The sequence below is a fragment of the Cavia porcellus genome, unplaced genomic scaffold (genome assembly GCF_034190915.1).
Source record: "Cavia porcellus strain 051 isolate PalLab524CR breed Dunkin Hartley unplaced genomic scaffold, mCavPor4.1 scaffold_3, whole genome shotgun sequence".
In the NCBI taxonomy this organism is placed as follows: Eukaryota; Metazoa; Chordata; class Mammalia; order Rodentia; family Caviidae; genus Cavia; species Cavia porcellus.
The window spans coordinates 49,877,237-49,900,813 of NW_026947486.1; the positions used below are offsets into that span (position 1 = coordinate 49,877,237).

Genomic DNA, 23,577 nt, shown 5'->3' on the forward strand with positions numbered 1-23,577 from the left:
ATTATCATGAATAAACATGGAATGCTATGAGACAATTATAGGTATCTAACTTTGTCAGTTTGGTTTTGTTTTAATGTGGAAATCTAGGTGTCTTTCATAGGAATGTGACAAAGTAAGTAGCAGTTAGCAAAAATATGTGGGCAAAAACAAACAAAAAAAAAACACTATCAGATTAATCTTAAAAATGTTTCTTCTCCTTGAACCTAAGAACACTTAAGGAAATATGTGTGTGTTTTTCTGTGTGTGCATGTGTATGGTATATAGAAGTGATTGCCTTATATAAATGTTACTTCTGAACTCTGGACACATGACAAATACCTGAATCAAGCTGCAATAAGTTCATAGGAATTTGCTTAACCAAGCATCTATAGTATGCTGGTCACCGTACAGATTTCAGATAATATATATATATATATATATATATATATATATATATAGTAATCAAATGCTCAAGTACATTTAAAATGCTTTATGAGCAATCTGTATTCTTTAACATGCCTCATTATGAACTAACATCCTGATAATTGTGTTCTTCAGAGGAGATACAGATAGAGAATACCCTAATCAAGGTTTGGTGTCCCAACTGGATTAATCTCTATTTGCTCTACCTAACATTTTTCTACATTTTCTCATCCTGGAAACTCTTCTTCTGTTTCTTTTCTCATTTCCTTCTTATTTTTTTAACTTAAGGTTTCATCCATTTTGTTCAGCAGTCATAATAATATTGCACTTAGATTATTGCTTAGCTGTAAAGTAGTTGTAAGGTCAAAGATCTCTGATGTTGAACAGCGTTGAAAACTGCATTCATGGCAAAGTGTTCCAAAGAAAAGTTTTCCTTTGACAAATAATAAATAATTATGAAACCTAGTACAAAGATGGATAAATAGTTCCAGGAAATTAACACATAGCTATGAATAAATTTAAGTAGTATATAAATAGGTAAATCACATATGTTCTATATATCAGAAGTGTAGATGTGAGAAATCAACAAGTTTACTACCAAAAATGTTGAATATTAATTGACACAGGCTAGAGGGAAAAGTTCAAAACCCATGCTCACTTATCTCTTATATAAACTGCTTACAATCTCTGCCTCATAATTACAGGAGTCTTTAAGTTCAACTGTCAGGATTGCTTAGGTTTCTGCCTTCCTCTCAGAATGGTGGATTGCATGTTTTTACTGACTCGAATTCTGTTCATCTGCTGCTGTTTTCTAACTGTATGCTGCATACAACGTAAGAAAATTTTAATTAATTTATTTCTAGAGATTGAATATATTAAGACTTAATTAGATTCAAACTAGAGAGGGAAGAAATGCTGAAGAAGTAGCCAAACTTAAAGAACTAGCGAAGGTTTTGTTAAAAATTTACAAACCTGAAAGTATCTGATTTTTAAAATGAGTTTATTTCTGGAATGGTTTTTTTTTCTCTTGAAGCTAACATTTTTGTCTTTGAAACAAACATGAAATATAACAAATTTGATGAACTTGTAAAATTTTTACTTTAGTTGATATAGTGAATGTTTTGGGCTACTTATATTTAATAATTTGTTCTCAAACTGTATAAACATTGCAGTTTTTTAGAAAAGTTTCAATTTTCAATATGGTCAATACAAATATGTATTTACTTGATATAATAAAAATCATGTGAATCCCTAAAAAAGAGATAGCTAACTAAAATTGATAAAATCACATCTGTCTATGAAACAGAACCTAAAATTTTTGCCAAGCCAAAAAGTACAATTCTTTTTTCTAAACTTTATCTGTTGATAAACATTAAAACAATAAACATTGTTGATAAACATTAAAATTCCCTAAATGATGCCATTTGAAACCAATCATATTGGTGAAGGATCTTTGTAATGTTGGGTAATTAGATGAGCAATGCAGCATTTTGCTGAGCTGAAGTTTTTTTCATATTAAAAAGTGACTAAAGTTTTTAAATGATTTTACATATAAGCTCCATTGTTTCTGATGTTATTCTTTTATTCATTTTGGCAATATGTTTATTTAGCAAATCAGTGTTTCATATTTAACCTTAAGAAAGAACATGCTCTACAAAGTGCAAATGGCTTCCTTCTGGTTACTATAGCCCTGAAGACATTTCTGTTTCTTGTCTGTCACCTTCAATACCAGATACTCAGATATTTGAAAGCTTGGGATTCAAACAATCTAAAATGTCATTTGATGAAAGTTTTACTTTGTATTTAGGCTAGCAGAGGCTCAAAATAATTCACATGTTCATGGAATTATAGTGTCTGTCTATATCTGTCACTTACAGAAATTTTTCTTTCTCATTGATTTTACAACATAGAAAAATTTTCTCAGTTCATATTGGGGAGGGTATTGTACAGTTGTATCAATGGCAGAATAGCTCTTCATAGTTATCTTGGAAATAACCCCCTCCCCAAAATCATTAAGTGTTAGGACTAAAGTGCCTGCTACCCCCAAGGGCTACTATTAGGGTGACTAATCTACTATCTAAGTCAGTGCTCCTTGGGAGTGAAGTATGCCATGAATAAATTTCCTGGATAACAAGTATAAACTAGAACTATCTTAACAAACCATTATACATGATGACACTGTCCTTCGGTGTATTGTTTTTCCTTTCTGTAGCCAGAAGTTGAAATTCAAGTTTAATCCAAAAGAATTTTACTTCAAAAATTAGACATTCTTTCGGTCATAATGCTACATATTGACTTTTTAAAAAGTTATGCTGCAAAAATCAAGTACAAATAATGGAAAGGAAACATGTCCATATATTCTTCTTGAATTTTGAAGCATATTGCTTGATAATGATATTTGAACATAGCAGAATACCACATTATTTTTATCTCTTTTAAGAATTTTAAAAATGTAAACAATTTTTATCAAAGCAATACTTTTGACATGTACAGTATGCAAGTTTGAAACATATGTCCTATCTTATTGAGGAAATATTTTTAATTTTTAAATTTACAGCCAATTGTACATCTGTGGCCAACTTTGATGACTGTCCTGGAAATGTAACAGACTTCTGTCCAGAGAATATTGTTTGTGCATGCAAAGATGGGGAGCCTTTTTGCAAGTAAGTGGTTGCATATGGTTTAAAGCACAGCAAACATAATATATTGAAAGTAATAATTCACTGCTTTCATTAATTTACTTCCTATATTTGATAATGTAATAATTACTTTTTAAATATTTTAATCATAAATGGATCCTATGAACATTCAAAAGTTGTAGTGTTTTTAAAATACTAGTTTTAAAAATAATAATAAAATACTACTGTTTTTAAATTTTTTTTAATTAAAATTAAGATATTTATATAAATTTTTTAGCAGTTAAAAGTTTTATTTTCAGAGATATTGTAGGGGTTAATACTGGATTTAGCCTTCAGATTTAATTTATTTTCTGGATCTGGTAGTTATTCAATAAGTCTCATAAGAGTGCATAATATTTTAACTGTATAAAACTTTTATTACTTTATAGCTTCTAATAGTGTCTGTCTGCCTTTTAAACCCATTGCAATGTTTGCTGAAGTGTTAACACATTAGTAAAACTTTTCTTAAACAAAACAAACAATATGATAGGAAATCAATAATGGCTACCATAATGCCTCTTGTTATCCTCAATACTGCCCACCAGACATAATAAAATAAACCAAAATAGAACAGAATAAAACCAATCAAAACAGATCATTGAATAAAACAAAACAATAAAATGGAACAAAACAGAACATTATTAGATTTCAACAACAACACAGAAGGAAATCCCTCATAGTTGCTATATTGCCTAGTGTTAGAATCCAAATAGATGTTTAGACTACCACTTTAGGCCTGAATATTCAATCAAACAATACAAGCATTAAGTTATCTTTGGACCTAAGTTGCTATCAACTCAGCTGTGTTCCTCTGAATCAGCTGGTTGCCTCGGGATGGAAGTGGAATTTATTTTCTCCAAGCCCGTGCACTGACTGGTTCATGGGAAGGGCAAATTGGCATCTTGTTTCTTCTCTAGAGCCCTGCATGGCTGCTTCTGGCTCAGGGGAAGGGCAAATTGACTTTGATTTTATGGCTCAATTTTTATTGATTTTATGTATTAGCACCATTCAAAACTGCTTTCCATAGTCTTTTAAGCTTAGTAACATATATTAATAAACTTTAAAAAATTAATTTCATTTTTACATTTTAGATATATATAATAGCATTCATCATGTGAAATTTGTATCTATTCATGATACATCTTTTTTCCTATTTTCTTCCCTTTCTTTCAACCCCTCTTCCTCTTTTTGCTTATGAAAACTTTGTTCCCATTTGTCCCATTATTTTTGACCTTGTCCCCTTCTTCCTTTCTCCTTCTTCTTCCTTTGTTCCCCTTCTCATTTAAATATATTCTTCCAATTTCCCATTACCTATTATACATTTTGGTCCTTATTTACACTTTCATTTTCTCACAACATAGAAAAATGCTGTATTTGAACATGTGTGTCCAATTTATTTCACTTGAGTATGATGCATCTCAAGTTGCATCCATTTACCTAGAAATGTCTCAAGTTTGTCCTTTATCACAGAGTAGTGCTACATTGTCTAAAAAACCCCACATATTCTTTATCCATTCATCAGTTGATGGGCATTTGGCCAGTTTTTCAAGATTTAGCTATTACAAACTGTGCCACTGTAAACATGGATATGCGCGCATCACTGCATTTTAATTCTTTTGGGGAGATTCAAAGAAGGGGAACAGTTGGGTCAAATAGAACCTCTAGTTGTAGGGTTTTTTTCCAAATCAGATTTTGTTGGTACATTTTATACATACATAATGATCACATTCATCATGAAGAATTTGAAACTGTGTGTGATATAACCTGATTGTTTTTTACCATCCTTGTATTCTCCCTTCAATCCCTCCTCCCCTTTCCATTTACAAAAGCTTCTTTTCCACTTTTTCCTCCTTTTCTCATTTTTAAAACTTTTCTCTTCTCCCCCCACCCCCACTGATGCAACCAATGTTTAAATCAGTGCGGAGATTCATCAAAAACTGGTACTACAGTTTCCATTTCACACAGCTATTCCCTTCCTTGGTATCTTTCTACATAATTAAAGGATTTCTGATAATATATACACACTTATGTTTATTGACTCTTTTTGGTACTAGAACTCAGGACCTCACACTTGCCAGGTAGGTGCTGTGCTGCTGAGCTATATCCCCGGTCCCACTCCCATGTTTATAGTGGCCATTTGTATTAGCCAAATCCTGGAAAGAGCCCAAATGCCCATCAACTGGTGAATGAATAAAGAAGGATAAACTTGAGACATTTCTTGGTAAATAGGTGTACCTTGAGACCATATTCTTAAAGAGAAATAAAATTGGACACACATTGATAAATACTATATTGTTTCTTTGTTGTGAGAAACCAAAAGTGTAACAAAGGACCAAAATGTGTAATAGGTATTGTGAAATAGGAAGAACATAGTAGACATTTTATTGTTCCAACAGAGAAGAAAAATCAAAGTGCATATTATTTTATTTAATACTAATACTTCTGACATCTTACATATGAATAAAGTTTCATTGTAAATCAATATATATTTTAATAATACTTTGACTTACTGTTTTGTTTTCAGGTTTATGTTTTATAAATTATGATTGAGTCATTAATTATTTTCCTTTAAAGCTCAGGCAGATTTTCTGTTTTATCTTACCATAAAAATGAGTGTGATTGGGTCAGAAATGGGATAAAGGCTAACAAAAAACAGTATAAGAAAGAGAAAGGGTGCATCTTTCAGAGAAAATAAGGTGGATAATATTGCAACTATCTTAGTACACTGAATGATGCTACTTTTAGTTCCCCAAGTGCACAGTTTTTTCTATCATGTTTGAATGTTTGAATATACTATAATTTCACTTTGTTACTCTTCATTATTTTTCTTCTCCCACAACAGCAGTTTTACATTGACAATTTTTTTATGGTCTTACAGGTTTTCATTTTTATTAGTTTTTTTTGCAACACACAATATCCCAGGACCTTGACAAATTTGTGCTTGACCTTTAAACTTAAGCTCCTTCATACTCCTAGCATAGTGCTTAAACTACTAATTATATACTACAATTTCTTTGAATTTTAGATTACACATTCCCTCTTTTAGAGCACCACAAAAATAATAATTTAATATTATTTATCTCTAGTATCTAGCACAATGTCTGGCATATAGGATGTGTTCTATAAAAGTTTATTGAATGAATTAATCAGTCATTCTTTGTGAGTGGTCACTTGCCTGTGAAAAATATTAGATGGGTTTTACAAAGTAATTTCTTTTTTTTTTTTTTTTTTTTTTGTGGTTTTCGTTTTTATCGGTACCAGGGGTCGAACTCACAACTGCCTGCTTGCAAGGCAGGCGCTTATGCTACTGAGCTAAATCCCCAGCCCCTTACAAAGTAATTTCTTAAAAATACAGTAATGTTAATGTTGTAGTCAGGGGTTGTACACAGACAACAATTAGGTTCAGGACATGGAGTTATAATATTTTTATAATGGTCACTGAGAGTTAACACAGGAAAATGCAGGAAATCTGTCCACAACACCAAAGAAATAGATTATTTAGTCAAGGGCCTAAACCCCACAGCACATGTCCCACATGAGTCCAGATAAAAACCCAGAGCTCAGGACAATGCCTCCCACGAGTCCAATTGTAGGCCCAGAGCCCACAAGAAGGACTCACACCAGTCTCTTTTACGGATCTGTGCGGGGGAAGACCCAAGGGTCAGCAGTGGAAGCCAGAAAGTCTATGCCAGCAAGATGAAGGAGCTGTGCTAGTGGGATGAGGGCTCTTCACTGGAGCCGAGAAGTCACACTCACAATAAAGACCAGGGCTATTCTGAAAGGCACCACAGCTGTCCTCAGCAACACGGAGGCCCCAAGCTCCTCCGACCTCAAGCACAGTGGGGTACGTGCCAGGAAGCAGCATGAGAGCTCCTCCTGGAGACCAAGCAGCACATGTCTTCCCCTCCAGAGCCAGGAAGCAATGCTCGATGTGAGGACCAAAGCTTCTCCGGGAGAACCAACATCTCAGACAGCAACTCATAGGAGAACCCACAATGCCTCCTTAATGCCTCAACCCTCAACACTTCCCTTCTTCTCCAACTATTTATCCTGGCAACCCTCCTCAGGTGGAGCATTTTCACTCAATGCATGCTGATGAAATCCAGCTGGCGTTAAGTTGACCACCGATTCTCAGTCCATAACAGTTAAAGAATGCCTGTAGTTCCAGTTGATCCAGAAGTTAAAACTGGAGAATCACTAAAGCTATGAATTAGAGATTAACCTCGTTAACATAGTGAGACTCTATCTAAAAAAAATACAGAAGAATGCAATGCATTTAGCATTTGAGGGTTGCTAACAACCTTTCAGATATTGTTCTAAGGCTTAGTTGTAGACAAAAACTAGACTGCAAAATTACATTCAAGGAATATATGTAACTTATTTAGAATTGGAGTTCTGCACTACAGTGTTTTGAGGCCAACGAAATAGGCTAATTATGCCTTTATAAGCATGCCAGTTCTCAATATGACTAATGAAGTATTGGTCAGTCTTTATCTGTCATAAGGCATTGTATACTGCTACATGCTGCTTTGCTGAAAGAGTGTATCTAGTTTAAGCTCCAAGGCTGTGATCAAATCTCCTAAAGGTAACTCTCATTCTTGTTTTTGTAAGAGATCCTAATTCATAACATCTGCTATACACTGGTATCTAACTGCATTGGCATGAGGCAACTGTGCCTGCACTATTATAATCTTTTCAGGGTGGGTGTAGGCATTGAGATAGATGAGTATTGAAAGCTCACCGATCATTTAGGAGTCATATAAAAACCTGTATATCTAATATGGTTCAGGCAGTGGAAAAGGCTTGTGCTTTCACATGCTACCTGTAGTCAAACTGGCTTACCTGGCAAAATCTCTCACCCCTAGGAACTGCAGACATAGTCTAGAGCCTTGAATCTTGGAGTACATAGCCTATTTCAACCTTGATTAGATGAGCCACAGTCACTCTATTGTTTTCTCTTCCAGAGTATGATCTTTACCAATTAGTATGATATCAATATAATAAAACCACATAATATTAGTAGGCAATGTCTATTACTGTTTTTCTCGAGTAAAAGCAAACAAGTCTCGAGTCCAGTTTGAAAAGAATGGTGAAAAAAGTGTTAGCTAAATCCATAACACCATGCATAGAACCAAAGGAATGTGTGTTTTTTTCCCTAATATCTGAATAATGTTAGGCACATAACATTAGCATGAATAGGAAATATCACTTTATTTAACTTCCATTCTTCTGCTCTTATCTAGTTTTTTTTCACTAAGATAGGGGTATTGAAGGCACAGTGGGAGTGCCATTAAAATCTCAACTCATTATCTTCACAGCTGATGCCTAAACTTTCGAACCTGATACTATCCAGCAAAACAGAATAGGGGAACATCAGTTAAAAACCAGATGGTGAGAGTAATACAGGGCTTTAAATCGAGGTAATGGAAAGTCAAAGTGGGTTACTATAATATATCCTGCTATTTTTTTTCCTTTAATTAAAAGGATAAAAATAAAAAAGTAAATAATGGAGTGGAGATTGAGATAAAAGAAGGCATAACAACGAAACAGCACAGATCAAAACATAACCATTTAAGCATAACGCCCATTCTCGTTGACTTTTATCTACTTTTGAAGACCTACAATGTCTCCAATGTTTTGGTTTTGTCGCTTTTATTCTTTACTGTTTTGTTCAATTGTATTATAACTAACGATACAGGCAATTCTATTAGAGATAGTGGGAGGCATTATGGTAACCATTGTTGATCACCTTGTATTATGTTTTCACATTATCTATTATGTCCACCCTTTTGACCGATTCTGTTCTGTTATGTCACATTTGGTTTTACTCTCTTCCAAAAAAGTAATAAGAACCGTGGAAGCAATGAAACCCAAAATGTGTAATAGTCATTGTACAAAAGAGAGGAAAAGAAAGTGCTCTAAACTATATAACTGCATGTATATTTAAGTGTATAAGATAAAAAATGATATCACAGAGTTTTATTGGATCATTGAACAGAACTGTTTGCAGTATCATTGATGGAATGTCCACTCTACAAGCTTTAATTTTGTGACTTGAACAATTATTTCTAAGATGACAATATGTAATCCATTAAAAAAAAAAAATCTCAACTCATGCTAGCTCTTTTATGGTCTGTCCGGTCTCCGAGTATCCTTTGGCAGTGTATACTTCATGCTATTACCATCCTCTTAGAGGCAGGAAGGCTAACAAGGTTCCATTTTCTTGCCCTCTCAATCTTTCATTTGCTATATGAAATTTGAGTCTAATTTCTCCGACAGAAATCTGTAATGTTTTTCATCACAGAATATCCATCACTAACATGGTCTCAGGGACTAGAGAGATTAGTATCAAATATGGAATAATAATCTTCTCTTTGTTCTTGGAGGACAAGTAGATAGTGAGTTCCTGTTTTGATTACTTTTCTTTCATTGTTGAGGCAAAATATCTGATGTTCAAAATGAAGGAAGGAAATGTTTATTTAGTTTGCAGTTTTTAGAGGTTTCATTCCATACTCAGCTGGCTCCAAGGCAGGGTGGTGTGGCTAGGGAGAAACTGTTCATGGTGGCCACAAGCAATAAGAGTGAAAAGGGAAAAAAGGGAAAGACATGCCTCCTTCCCACCCTTATACTGTATGTCTAATACCAACCCCTAGGTAGGTGCAGCACTCACACTGACAATCCCAGCACTAGATTATGAATCAGTCACAAATCCCAGATTCAGCTGCCTCCATGACTACATGAAGCTTTGAGGGGGGTCATTTAAACAAACTACAACAGTTCCATAAAATGCCTCTACTTGTCCCCTGAATCTTTAATTCTGGGATAACTGTGTCCCTGTTTCTTATCACAGGGAATAGGGTGAGTTGATCACTAACAACCCGCAATATAGGACCATGAGAATTCTTCCTTTTCCTCTATGGGTGAGGTGAGGGAGATTAGAATTGTTTTTGTGATTTAAGTTATTCTCATGATACTACCAAGATTACATTATTTTGCATATCTATATTTTCTCCAGGTTAAGTAAATCATATCACATGTGCTTTATTATTCTCTTACTTGGCCCCTTGTTCCTTTTCTCTCCCATTTTTATTTGTTCATTTTCCTATCAGGATTTATGACAAGTCACACCCTGTCTGGCCATTTCTGGTATCTCCTAGGTTAGCAATAGCTCCACCTATATCATAAATATCTTGTCTGACAATCAGGAGGAAGAGGAGAGAGAAAAAATTCATACTGTTTTGAGGGACATTTTATAATAGTTTGTTTTTCATTCTGGTTGTAAAATGGCTTTGTCGGTTCCCTCAAATATAATACAAATGTTCCATAGCACAAATGTCTCATTGCATGCCCAGTTTCCATGTAATACATACCCTGAGTTTTCTCTTCATTTTTTCATAGGGTCCTAATAGATCCTCTTCATTTAGCTATACCTCTCTTATCCTCCAGATGACCCAATCTAGAAGGGAATGGTTTTGTTATGTCTACAGGCAGTGTAGATGCTGCCTAGGACTGAGTGAGTAGAAATATCACTCATTTTCTGAGGGAAATACTATTCATTTCCCAGTCTCATCATTGACATAGTCAGACTTCAAGGGCCAGTTGATTAATATCAAGATTTGCAATATCTAATCACATGCCTGGCAAGTACAAGGTCCTGAGTTTGATTCCCAGAACACATATGAAAAAGGACTTTCAGTATCTAGCAATTCTGTATCAGTACTGGAGAGTTAACATTTAATTTCTTGAAAGGGAGTACCCCTTTCTGCATCTACATATGTGTGTGTTTACTTTCCATTGCATTAATGGTTAAAAATGCAAAACTAATAGGTAGGGGCTTCCCTTCTTTCACTTCAATCTCAGATCCTTTTTCATTCCACTCCCAACAGGCATTACATTTTTTCATCTCATTCTTGTCATGTGTGTTTACTCTTCAAGTTTTTGCTATCCTACCACACAACAACATGGCAACTCAGGGTTTAAATTTGGGTTCACTTTTTCCCATTTTCTGAACCAGGTTACAAGCCAAGAGAGAAGGAGTCATATACATTTTTCAAATTGTAACTGTTCTAATTTCTTTATCTTATCATCTGTAGCCAACTAAGCATAAATAATGAATAGAAAAAATTACCCACATCAATAGCCATACTAATGCAAAGAAGATACCATATCCTTCCTTACCACAGTAGGATAAGTGGTATTGAAAGAAACAAATGTTCCAAACATGAAAATCTTTGGGGAACCCTGTACTCAGGCAGTAGGGTGCAAGTACTTAACATAAGTGACATTGCTTCCCACAAATATTATGTGACCAATTTGAGACTTTGCCTGCAGACACAGATTTTGTCCAGTTCCTAAGTCTCACTAGCACACCAAATGTTCTGGAATAACCAAGTCTTGATATATGAGAACTGGCCCAGTGTGCCATGAGACTGAAGCAAGACAAAAAGATTGTACAGATTACATTTTACTGAGGAACATATTGACAGAATCATGGCCCTTGACAGCAGAAAGACTCATTGGATTTCTGCAATTTTGGTCTGAAAAAGGAGATGTATATATGGGTTGGTAAAAAAGTTACTACATCCAACTTAGAATGTACTTGTATCTTTTAAAGCTAATATCCAAGAGTCAGTACCTTCCTAAAACCACAATCCAGTTGTAAAATTCCTCATACTACTTTAATGATATTGTCCATTTATCATTTAGAAACTATGAAAGAAAAACTGACTAAGATCACTCGTGCAATAATGGGAGTTATTACTCAAGAAGATTATAGTCATATCTGGCTGAATCCATATAGTCTACATGGTGAAAACAGATCACTTTATTACTAAATATACCTAATAGCTTTTGCTAGTTGTCTTAACATCATTAGTCAGAGTGAGGCACTAATAAATCAGGATTGAATGTATTAAACTAAATGATGCAATTGTTATTTATATATTCTTAAAACTTTTTAATAGCATTTCTGAAATTGCTTAACCATTCACATACATTATTCTATGTATAGATCACATACACAAGCATGCATACATGTTCCATATACATACAAAGATGTTTTAAATAATGAACAAAAGCCAAATTGAAAAATATTTAAAGGCATACAATTTAATAAAATGGACCAAACTAAAAGCACATGGCCAATATATACCTTTAATTGCAAAAGGTGATATAACTTTCTGCCAATGTTCACTTTTGTTATATACCTTCCAGTGAATAAGAATAAAAATGTGGACTACTTGAGGAGTTATTTGGCAAAGAATATGAAATTATAATTAGATAGGAGGATTAAGTTCAAGAGATATATTGCATGACATGGTGAATATAGCTAATCATTGTATATTACATTCTTGAAAAATATTGAGTAGATGTTGTGTTAGTTACTTTTATGTCAATCCTGGGACAAAATACCTAACATCCAAAATTAAGATAGGAAAGGTTTATTCTCCTAACAGTTTGTGAAGGTTTCAGTTCATAATCAGCTGTCTTCAAGGCAGGGTAGCTCATGGCACAAGGCAACAGTTCATGGCAGCAAAGGACTCAAAATCAACCAAAGGAAAAATGAAGGGAAATGGAGAGAAGATTCTGTCTTTTATATTGTATGTAAACTACACACCCTAGAGTGAGTGTAGCACTCATGCTCATAATCTCAGCATTGGATCATGAATCTGTCACAAATTCTAGAAGCCTGCTCTTTTGATTGCAAGAGGCTTTTGGGGGACATCCAGACACAATCAATAACAGATGTTGTGCTCTTGTCACAGAAATACTTGTAATAGGTCATAAATATGTTTTTTCTTTCTTTTTTTAAAATTTTATTTAAGGAGAAAAAGAAAAAAAAGCAGAAAAAGGGTACAAGTTATGCAGAATTTCAGAAAAAAAATAAACAGTAGGAAATCACTAGTTAACGGATTACACACCATCATCCCAGAAACACCTGTTCAAGTTACAAAATTAAAGCACATAAAGTGGACATTCAAACAGTGAGACTGCAAACAGCTCTGCTAAATGATCCAACAAAACTCAGTAATATCATTGTCTATCCTATACACTTAAATATACATGCAGTTATATTATTTAGAGCACTTTCTTTTTCTCTCTTTTGTACAGTGACTATTACACTTTTTGGGTTTTATTACTCCCACAGTTCTTATTACTTTTTTGGAAGAAAGTAAAACCGAATGTGACATAACAGAACAGAGTCAGTCAAATCAAAAGGGTGGACATAATAGATAATGTAAAAACATAATACAAGGTGATTAACAATGGTTACTATAATGCCTCCTGCTATCTCCAATAGAGTTGCCTATATCATCAGTTATAATAAAATTGAACAAAAGAGTAAAGAACAAAACCAACAGAACCAAAACATTGGAGACATTACAGGTCTTCAAAAGTAGATAATAGTCAACCAAATGGGCGTCATAATGAATCCCACTACCTTCACAGCTGTTGCCTAAACTTTCAAACCTGGTACTATCAAGCAAAACAGAATAGAGGAACATCAGTCAAAACAAGATGGTGAGAGCAATACAGGGCTTCAAATCAAGTTAATAGAAAGTCAAAGTGGGTTACTATAATATATCCTGCTATTTTTAAATTTATTTTTCCCTTAATTAAAAGGATAAAAATAAAAAAGTAAATAATACAATGGAGATTGAGATAAAAACAAAACACCACAGATCAAAACATAACCATTTAAGCAAAATAGTGTTTCACCACAAGATAATCCCGACATAAATGTAGTTATCATATTGCCTCTTTCCTTGAAATCTTTGAGTATAACTTCGTATACTGTAGCATCAAATATATCAAAACAATGTAAAACCGTTCAAGAGAATGACAGTATTACAGGGTATTTAGAATCAACTAACAGAAAATGAACAATGGTTTCTGTATAATCTCCTTGTCTATAAAAGTTTTTGTTTATACTATCACATATAATAAAATCTAATAAGATACAATATGTTAAAACCTATGGAGACAGAAGATCAAAAGCTTGATGGGACTTCAAAACAAGATGATATTAAATCAGCATTACCTATTATGACATCGTTTTCTCCAAAATAGCTGTTGCTATCATCCAATCTTCTCTGCCTCATTTCTGTTGAGCTCTTTTTCTGTCATTAGTTGTCAGTTTGTCTTCTTCATTTTGTTTTCTGCTCCATTCATTGTGGCCTCTCTGCCACTATTTCTGTATTCTTCGTATTTTTCTTTTTTAGAATATCCTGCGGTATTCCCTGTAGAGTTGAATTGGTGGTTGCATATTCCCCTAGTTCCTCTTTATCCTGGAAGCTCCTTGTTTTTCCATCAATTTCCAGGGATAGTTGTGCAGTATATATCAATCTTGGATGGAGGTTATTATCTTTCAAAGCTTGAATTATTTCCCCCCACGCTCTTTGTGATTTGATGGTTTGTGCTGAGAAATCTGCTGTAATTCTGATGGGTATTTCCTTGTAAGTGATCTGTTTCTTGTCTCTGACAGCTTTTAACATTCAGTTCTTATATTGGATTTCTGGTATTTTTATTATTATATGCCTGGGTGTAGCTCTGTTTGGGTTGTAGGTGGCTGGGGTCCTGTATGCTTCATACATCTGAGTATCTTTACCTTTTGCTAAATTAGGAAAATTCTCCTGCATTATTTCTGCAAGTAGCTTTTGTAGTTCATTTGTTTGTGTCCCTACCTCTTCTTTTATGTTCTTTATTCTTAAGTAATAGATCATCTTATCATCTTCTAGTCTTTGTATTATTGCTGTTTGTTTCTTTGTTATTTTTAAGAAGTTTTTCATTTCATGCTCCCATATTACAAATCTGCCCTCCAGTTCAGATAATCTATCCTTAGTTTCTTTCAAGCTGTTATGCCAGTTTTTGATAGTTTTTAGTTTCCTGGTAATCTCTTTGAACCTACTTCCTGTATTCTATGTTTTCTCTATTTTCTCCATCAAACAATTCTGCCTATTTTTTCCTGTTAGTCCATTCCACCATCTGTTTTTTCTTGGGTAGTTCTTAGCATTTCTGTAACTATTCTGCTTATGTCTTGCATCAGGTCATTAATAACTTCATTCCTGAATTCGTCTATGAGGCTCTGGAGATAGCGCTTTATGTCTATTGGTGCTGTGTCTGCTATTGCCTGTTTCTCAGGATTGGGGGCCGAGGAGCCTTTCTTGTTGCTCCCTCTTCCCATATTCTTTGTTCCTTAAATACAAGTGTATATAGAAGGCCCAGCTTCCTTCCCTGTTGGCCACAGTCTGTTTGAATTGCACCGGTTAGGTGCTCCCCTGCACTGCAGTGCACCAGGGAGTTATGGACCAGGCAGCCTATGCGGGGCCTGCCCCTCCAGGTAAACCTACCGAAGGCTTCACTGCTAGGGTGCACCTCCAGGCACTGGGACCTGGGTTGTGCTAGCCTACTGGGTCTCAGCCAGCAGCATCATGTAGGCTAGGCACTGCTCACCAATCCGGCTTGAGAGGGAGATATGTGACTGAGGTCACTACAGCGCCCTGTTCCAGCAAGTCTGCCTGGTCCCAGAATGTCCTCTGTTGGAGCCTCCTAGACCATGGAAGAGTCCCAGTTTCCCTCACTCACCGTAGGTCGATGCACAGCTCCCCGCCTGTCCTGCTCTCAACCCCGTTCACAGATTCCCGTTCTCAGAGCTTTCGTGTGTCTCTCTCCCTGCCAAGCCGATTCAGACACAGTAGCAGCAGCAGGAAACCCAAATTGCATCTTCCAATTGCACAGGCTCCAACTACCACACTGAGGCTTTATCTGTTCCTGTTATAGCACCAGGATTGCATTCCCAGTTGGTTTCTCTCAGCCCAGCAGGGTACATCTCCTTTTGCTTAGTATTCCTCACTCCACACCATTCCTGGATTCTAAGCTGGGTCTCTCATAGAGCCTCGGTAGCTGCTGCTATCTGTCTGCCATGTTCTCTCGGAAGTCAGTTGCCTGTATTTGTAATTAACTCAGCTGCAATTGATACCATGACACCAGACATGAATATGTTAATGACCAAAAATTATTGATTCTACAATAGATATCTGAAAACATACTGTATATGATTAAGTACATATAATTTTATCAGTCAATTTTAAAATAAATACAGGTGTTTTTGTATTGAGGCCTTATACTGATTGAAAATAAATAATTTTATAAACTTTCCAAAATTGCTATTAGAAGTACAAAAACTATTTAAAATTCAAAAAACTTATTCAGAATGTGCTCTAAAAATGAGTTCATTTCTTCTTCCTAGGCTCCATGCTGATAAGCTCAATCTTGGTTCTCATTTTATTGAACTCATCAGCAGCATTTAACACAGTTAAATGAATTTATGCCCTGAATTTTTACTCGCCTTTCAGAACAGCCTTGTATGTTTTTTCGTTGTACTTCACTATCTATTTCTCAGTTTCCTTTGTTAGTTTCTTCTCTCATCAACTACTTAATGGATATGTCGCAGGGCTTGGTCTTTGGTCTTTATCTATGCTCTTTTCCTGGTGACCTATCTAGTCTTATAACATTATGTACCATCGTAGCTGAGAAAACACTTTTTTCCAAAGATAGAACTATAACTTCCTATTCACCATCTTCACCTGGGTGTATAATATCTACTTCAGCATTAGTAAATACAAAAACACTTCAGCTTCCATGACCACTTCCCAGACTTGTTTTTACAATCTTTCCTACAATTCCATTATTCAATTTGTATAAGATAGAGAACCTTTGAAATCATCTTTCAGTCCTCTTTTTCTGGCACATCAACTTACCATTCATCAGAAAATTCTGTTGATTCTGTCTTAAAAAGACAAACAGAAATAACCACTCCTCATCCTCTCTGTCACTGGTAAATTCTGATTCAAGTTATCAATACCATTTGTGTAGATTACTGGATGCTTTGTGACATAGCTCTCTACTTCTTTTTTTCGCTACACTTTTTTTTAATACAAAATTTCTATGACACTTTTCAGTGAAATAGAAAAAAGTCCCCAAAGTGAGATTAAACCCCAAAGGACTTTAAATAACCAAAAAAAAAAAAATGGACAAAACATACAAAACTGAAGACACAACACTGCTTGATTTTCAAATATACAAAAAGATGTAGCAATTAAAATAGCTTGGTACTGACAGAAAAAAAAATCTATGTCAGTGGAACAGAATGGAGAGCCCATAAATGAATATGTAATTTTTGTCAATTTACTTCCATTAAAGGGACCAGGAGTACATGGCAGGAGATTGAATTCATTAAAAATGGTTGAAAATACTAGAAATCTATATGCATAATGCAATTGAACTCTTAAATTATATGCAAGTAATATAAAATGGATGAAAGCATAGGAAGTGATCCTGTTAGAACTACATCAATCATGTCACCACTCTTCAAAACCATGTATTTGTTCATCCTTTTCATTCACTGTTAAAGCCAAAATGTATACAATGGCCTATAAGAGTTGTCCTAACTCTTTCACTTTATGTCCCCCATACTCTCCTAACTTACTATGCTCCAGCTAAATTGATTTTCTTGAATTCTCAGGCATACAGGCACAACACTTCCTGCTTCATATCCTTTGTTCTTGCTGTTCCCTATGCTTAGAATGCTATTTTACCAAATTATCCTGTAGTTAACTCTCACCTGTGTCATATTCTTTGTTCATGTTACCTTTACAATCACATCTTCTCTTTACTACTCAGTTATAACAGTATAACCTGAACCATATCTATGTTGTCCCTATTGCCATTTCTCTTTATACTATTTTTAAAGCACTTGTCAAATTTAAACATTATAGATAATTTACTAATTATGCTTATTTTTGTTGCCTGCCTTCCTTTTCTGCATTGTAAGTTAATTGAAGATGTCAATCTCTGCTTTATTTTTTAGTATATCTCAAATGCTTGGAACATTATTTAGCACATAGTAATTGAATGTTGAAGGCATGAAATGTTATGGTTTAGCAGATGATTGCTTTCTTATTAATTTCTAGGATAAATAAGAAATATATTGTCAAGGTCTTTTTCCAAGAAGAAATTCATGAGGATTGATAAAATGTATTTTAAAATATTTTGACCTCCATAAATGAATAAGCAGGTACTACGTAGTGAAATCTGCATTGTATTAAGTAGCATACTACTTATAACAAGCTGTTAGATGCATTTTTCTTAGAGAATCAAAGACTATCAGGAATATGAAAGACCATAGTAGTCATCTAATCATTTCCTTCATGTCAGCCATGGAAGTAGTAATTAAATATTGCAGCCATATAAACCAGGCACACGTTCTTTATATTCTGATATTTACTGTTCAGCTGGATAATCCTATATTGCTTCTGCAAGGCACAATATGACAATCTCTAAAACAAATCCCTAGACTAGTCACTCTCATAGGGGATGAGGGGAAGTTCACATTCTTCCTATTCCCAAACTAATAGATACTTCTATGTGGGTGTACATCATAGTTTCAGTCTATGCATCGCACAGTCAGATGAGATTGGGCACATTGGCCATAGATACACCACACAATCTTATTAACATTATTTTGTAGAGTCTCAAAGCTTTATAAACATAATAAAAGTTTATATGTGAGTCATTTATTTTTATAAAATAAAAGGGGAAAATCAAGAATTATGGGAAAGATGAAGGTAGGCATATTTTGCTGGTAGACAATCTATTCTGACCTTCTCAAGTTTTTTCTTGCATTTAATGTAGAGTTGCAGAGCCTGTTAAGATATTAATCTCTGCAGGGCATAGAGTGAGGAGTGCATAACTTGCAATTACAAAACTGGTAACCAATCTCTTCCAAATTTTTCATAACATTTACATAATTAGAGTAGGCAATATGAATACAGGTATGATCATTGGGCAAAGTGGACAGTTTTGCAAGTAATCCTGAGACAGCAATTTCTTTTTCTTTTTTTGGTCTTTTTCGTTTTTATCAGTACCAGGGACCAGACTCACGACTGCCTGCTTGCAAGGCAGGTGCTTATGCCACTGAGCTAAATCCCTAGCCCCAAGACAGCAATTTCATGTGAATTTTTCTTTTTTATTTGTATGTTCATATCTTTGTTTGCTAGTGGTTGGAAAACCCTAATAGTTTTCTGCATGCTGATTGAAAATATTCAAGATTGTAAGTTTAGAATTCTTGCTGAAGTGGAAAGAGGACAACAGAATTATCTTTAGTACAATTATTTTGTGTAGTATGTGTGCTTTCTATCCAATGGAAGGACTTCCCAGTTTTTGCTCTCACCAAACCCTAGTAGAAATATTTTATATGTCCTTTCTAAATAGAAACATTGTGTGTGAGTAACAGTGAAATGCTTGATTGACCCAGATTAGACGATCTGTTTATTTTCTAATTTGTGAGCTCTTGTTTTTCTGTTATCTCTGTCTAGATGTCCATATTTTAGAGGCCAGTGGGGAAACTACTGGTACATGGGAGCCAAATGTGACCAACTCTGGAGTACACTGGACCTGATTTTAGTAGCAACATTGCCTGGAGTAGGATTGGCTTTAATATTGGGTGTAACAATCCAGATGATCCGCTACTGTAAAAAGTCAAAGGAGTACACAGATGATCACTGGTAAGAAATTTGTAAATACCACCAAGAATTAATGAATAATCTCATGAGATCAGCAAATGAATCAGGAAATAGTGTTTGTCATGGGCCAAACTGATGTTTTATTTTTCATAGTAGCCAACATTTTAATTAAATTTTTAAAGAGGGCCCAATAATACTGCCAAATGAGAAATATTTTTTCAGGTTTTGGTGAGAGCAAAAACTAGAGAGCCCCTCCCTCAGATAAAAAGCACATATACTTCACAAAATAATGGTCCTGTTTCACTTTCTTTCCACTAAGGCAGTATTTGTGTGCTCTATACATATTATCCTAATAGTGTGGAACTGGAGAAAGAGAGGCTGCTCTGTCAGTACCTTTTATCTACTCCCTAGTCCCAGCAATGATGTCAGAGAAATGGAAAGAGGAATCCAATAGGTAGTCACAACAACAAAATTTATCACAGTCTTAATATACCGTGAGAAATTCTTTGGTGTAGTGGGAAAAGTAAGGGCCATCAAACTAGACAGAGTAAAGCTCAAATCCCTGCTCCATATATTACTGTGGCCTATGGAAATTTCCTTAAAATTTCTAAGCCTTAGGTTTCACACCTGCAAAGTACAGCTAAAAATAATTAGTTCAAAAGCTTTTTATAGTTCTTCACATAGGATATCAATATGTATTCAGTTTACTTTCTTTTGGAGGAGGGAATACTGGGAATTGAACTCAGGACCTTGGATTTGCCAGGCAGGTGCTACACCACTGAGCTATATCCCTGGCCCCTCAATTTACTTCCAATTGAATAAAAAATAAGGAACAACGAATGGATAATGAGATGAATACATGGGTAGATATATGTTAAAATATATATAGTAAAATGTTATGGTGGAATCATTGTAAGAGATATATGCACATTTAGTATAAAATTCTTTTAACATTGCTTGAATGTTTAGACTAAAATATTAGGTAAAATCAGATACTGTTAATTAAAGTGTCTTTAACATGAAAAACATTCAATAAATGATAGCAAATATTGCTTTCTCTTGGGTATAGTTTAAAGTGGAAGCACTCATTTCATATTGTAAAAATAGTTTCTAAAAAGTTATTTAAAACTAATTAAATGAATACCCTATACTAACTGCACTGTGGCTTTTTAATGTAGCAGAGAACAGAGGATTTCTTCAGACTATCAACCTCAGCACCGTTCTGCACGTGCTTTTGGTGATGATAGGAGGCCTCCTCAACCTGATCAAGACCAGGTATACAATAAAATTCACTTGTTAAATAAACACACTTAAAGGTGAAATACAAAAGGAGAAATATATTGAAGAAACAAACAAACAAATAAATAAAAATAACTCTGAGACATGAAAGAAATATTCAGAGACAATAAAATGAAGTGTCATCAGAAAATTAGGTTGCACAAATGTGGGATGGTTAATGTATGTTACATATCAATAGATTACAGGCCATGATTGTGATATTTACACTGGAAATTCTCTCTGCTTATCCCTACCTTAATTTATTTCTAGGTAAAATGAAATTAAAATCCATATATCAAAGGCAGCATTGGGAAAGTTAATACACATATAAAAGGAGACACTAACAAAGGCAGAAAGATAATAAGAGGACAAGGATTTATGTGCATATATATATATATATATATACACACACATAATTTTATTACTTGTGAGGAGTTAGTACATGTATATAATACATCATAATTTTTTTCTCACTTTTTCCCCCCTCTTTTCCTCTCTCTCTATTTCTTGGTCCCCTTCCTTTTTCCTCATTTCCCATTATCTATCTCTTTATTTCCTATTATATTTCTTTTATTTTGCTCCTTATTTATATTGTGATAATATTATTTATATTATCATTTAAGATAAATCATACATATTTAAGGTGTTGTGTCTGATTTATTTTACTTAAAATTATGATCTCAAGTTACATTCATTTTCTTACAAATGACTCATTTATTCTTCTTTATGACAATACTTCATTGTGTGCAAATACCATATTCTTTACTCACCATATGATGCTGGATACTTAAAGTGACTATGTTCAATAAATTTTACTTTCTTTTTTAATTAAGTTTATTGGTACATTTTAAATACATACAATGATCATATTCATCATAGGTAATTGGTACCCTTACATGATGTATTTTGAACCCTCTATTTTTTATAATACTGTCTTCTCCCTTCAACTCATCTTCCCCTCACTATATACATAGCATTGTTTAGATTTTTTAAATCATTTTTTCTGGGGCTGGGGATTTAGCTCAGTGCATAAGTGCCTGCCTTGCAACTGTGTGGTCGTGAGTTTGATCCCTGGTACCGATTTTAAAAAAATAGTTTTTTCCTTTTCCCTTCCTTCCTTTTCCTCTTCTGTTGTAGTTAGGGGGTGTGCAGAGAACAATTAGAATTAGGACATGGAGTTTATATTATTTTTATAATGGTCACTGGGAGTTAACACAAGAAAATGCAGGAAATCTATCTGTATCACCAAAGACATAGAATATCAAGGGCCTAAATCCCACAGCAATGTACCACATGGGTCCAGATGAAAACCCACAGCTCATGACAATGCCTCCCATGAGTCTAACTGGAGGTCCAGAGCCCACAAGGATTCATACCAGTCTCTTTAATGGATCCATGCTGGGAAGGCCCAAGATCAGCGGTGGAAGCCAGAAAGTCCATGCCAGCGGGGTGAAGGAGCTGTGCTGGTGGGATGAGGGTTCTATTCTGGAACCGAGAAGTCACACTCACAACAAAGACCAGGGCTGTTCTGAAACCACCACAGCCATTCTCAGTGACATAGAGGCCCCGAGCTCCTCTGATGACAAACACAGTTGAGTGCATACCAGGAAGCCAGTGTGACAAGTTCATCCTGGAGACCAAGCAACACGTGTCTTCCCCTCTGGAGCCAGGAAGCAGTGCTATATGTGAGGACCACAGCTTCTCCAGGAGAACCAAGAGCTCAAACAGCAACTCATAGGAGAACCCACAAGGCATGAATGCCTCAACACATTGATGCCTTAATGCTCTCTTTCTCCTTCTCCACCTCTTTATTTATGCTGGCAACTTTCCTCAGGTGGAGCTTCTATGCTCAGTGCCATGCTGATGTAATCCAGCTGGCATTAAGTTGACCACCAGTTCTTAATCTACGACACCTACCTCACCTTAGTTCCTCTTTCCTTTTGAACAATTTCTTCCCATCTCACAATACCTATTATACATATTGCTCCATATTTACTTTTTTAGTTCTTACACTAGAGAGACAAAGTGATGCTTATACTTGTGAATATAAATTATTTCACTTAAGAGTGTGGTTTCAAGTTTCATCTATTTCCCTATAAATGCCTCAAATTTATCATTCTTTATGATAGAGTAATACTTCATTATATAAAAAAATCTTTATCCATTCCTTGGTTGATGGATATTTGGATTTTTTTCAAGATTTAGCTATTAAAATTATGCTCCTATAAATAGGAATGTGCATATATACTATAGTATGGTGTTTTAAATTCTTCTGGGAAGAGCCACACAAGAGGAGTAGCTGGGTCAAATGGTACCTCTAATCCTAAATTTTAAGGAATTTTCATACTGATTTGCATTGTGGTTGAGCCAGTCAACCCTTCCATTAATAGTAGAGTTCCTTTTTCAGCACAGTCACTGAAACATTTGTTATTGGTTGATATCTTGATGGTAGTCATCCTTTTTTTTCTGGTACCAGGGATCAAACTCAAACCTTGTCTTTGCTAGGCAGGTGCTTGTGCTACTGAGCTAATCCTCCGGATATGGCAGCCATTCTTTCTGCAGTGAGATGGAATCTAAGCATTGTTGTAATTTGCGTATATCTAATAACCACTGATGTTGAATATTTTTTCATATTTTTATTTGCCATTTGTATTTCTTCATCTGTAAAGTATGTATCTATCTTAGATGTTCATTTT

The 23,577-nt window shown here is 34.8% G+C and overlaps 1 protein-coding gene across 4 annotated transcripts in view; it reads left to right on the forward strand.

Moving 5' to 3' along the window:
* Positions 1-480: 480 nt before the first annotated feature.
* The window catches only part of LOC134475471 (uncharacterized), a 100,252-nt gene continuing 77,155 nt past the window's right edge, over positions 481-23,577 (forward strand). For 2 of the 4 annotated variants that reach the window (XM_063246149.1, XM_063246148.1), the window contains exons 1-4: positions 481-1,235; positions 2,960-3,065; positions 19,457-19,645; positions 20,782-20,878. In XM_063246149.1, coding sequence (XP_063102219.1) covers positions 1,160-1,235; positions 2,960-3,065; positions 19,457-19,645; positions 20,782-20,878 — 468 coding nt within the window. In that variant the 5' untranslated portion in view covers positions 481-1,159. The remainder of the gene's footprint in view (positions 1,236-2,959; positions 3,066-19,456; positions 19,646-20,781; positions 20,879-23,577) is intronic. The other 2 variants (XM_063246150.1, XM_063246147.1) reach the window with 2 other exon arrangements.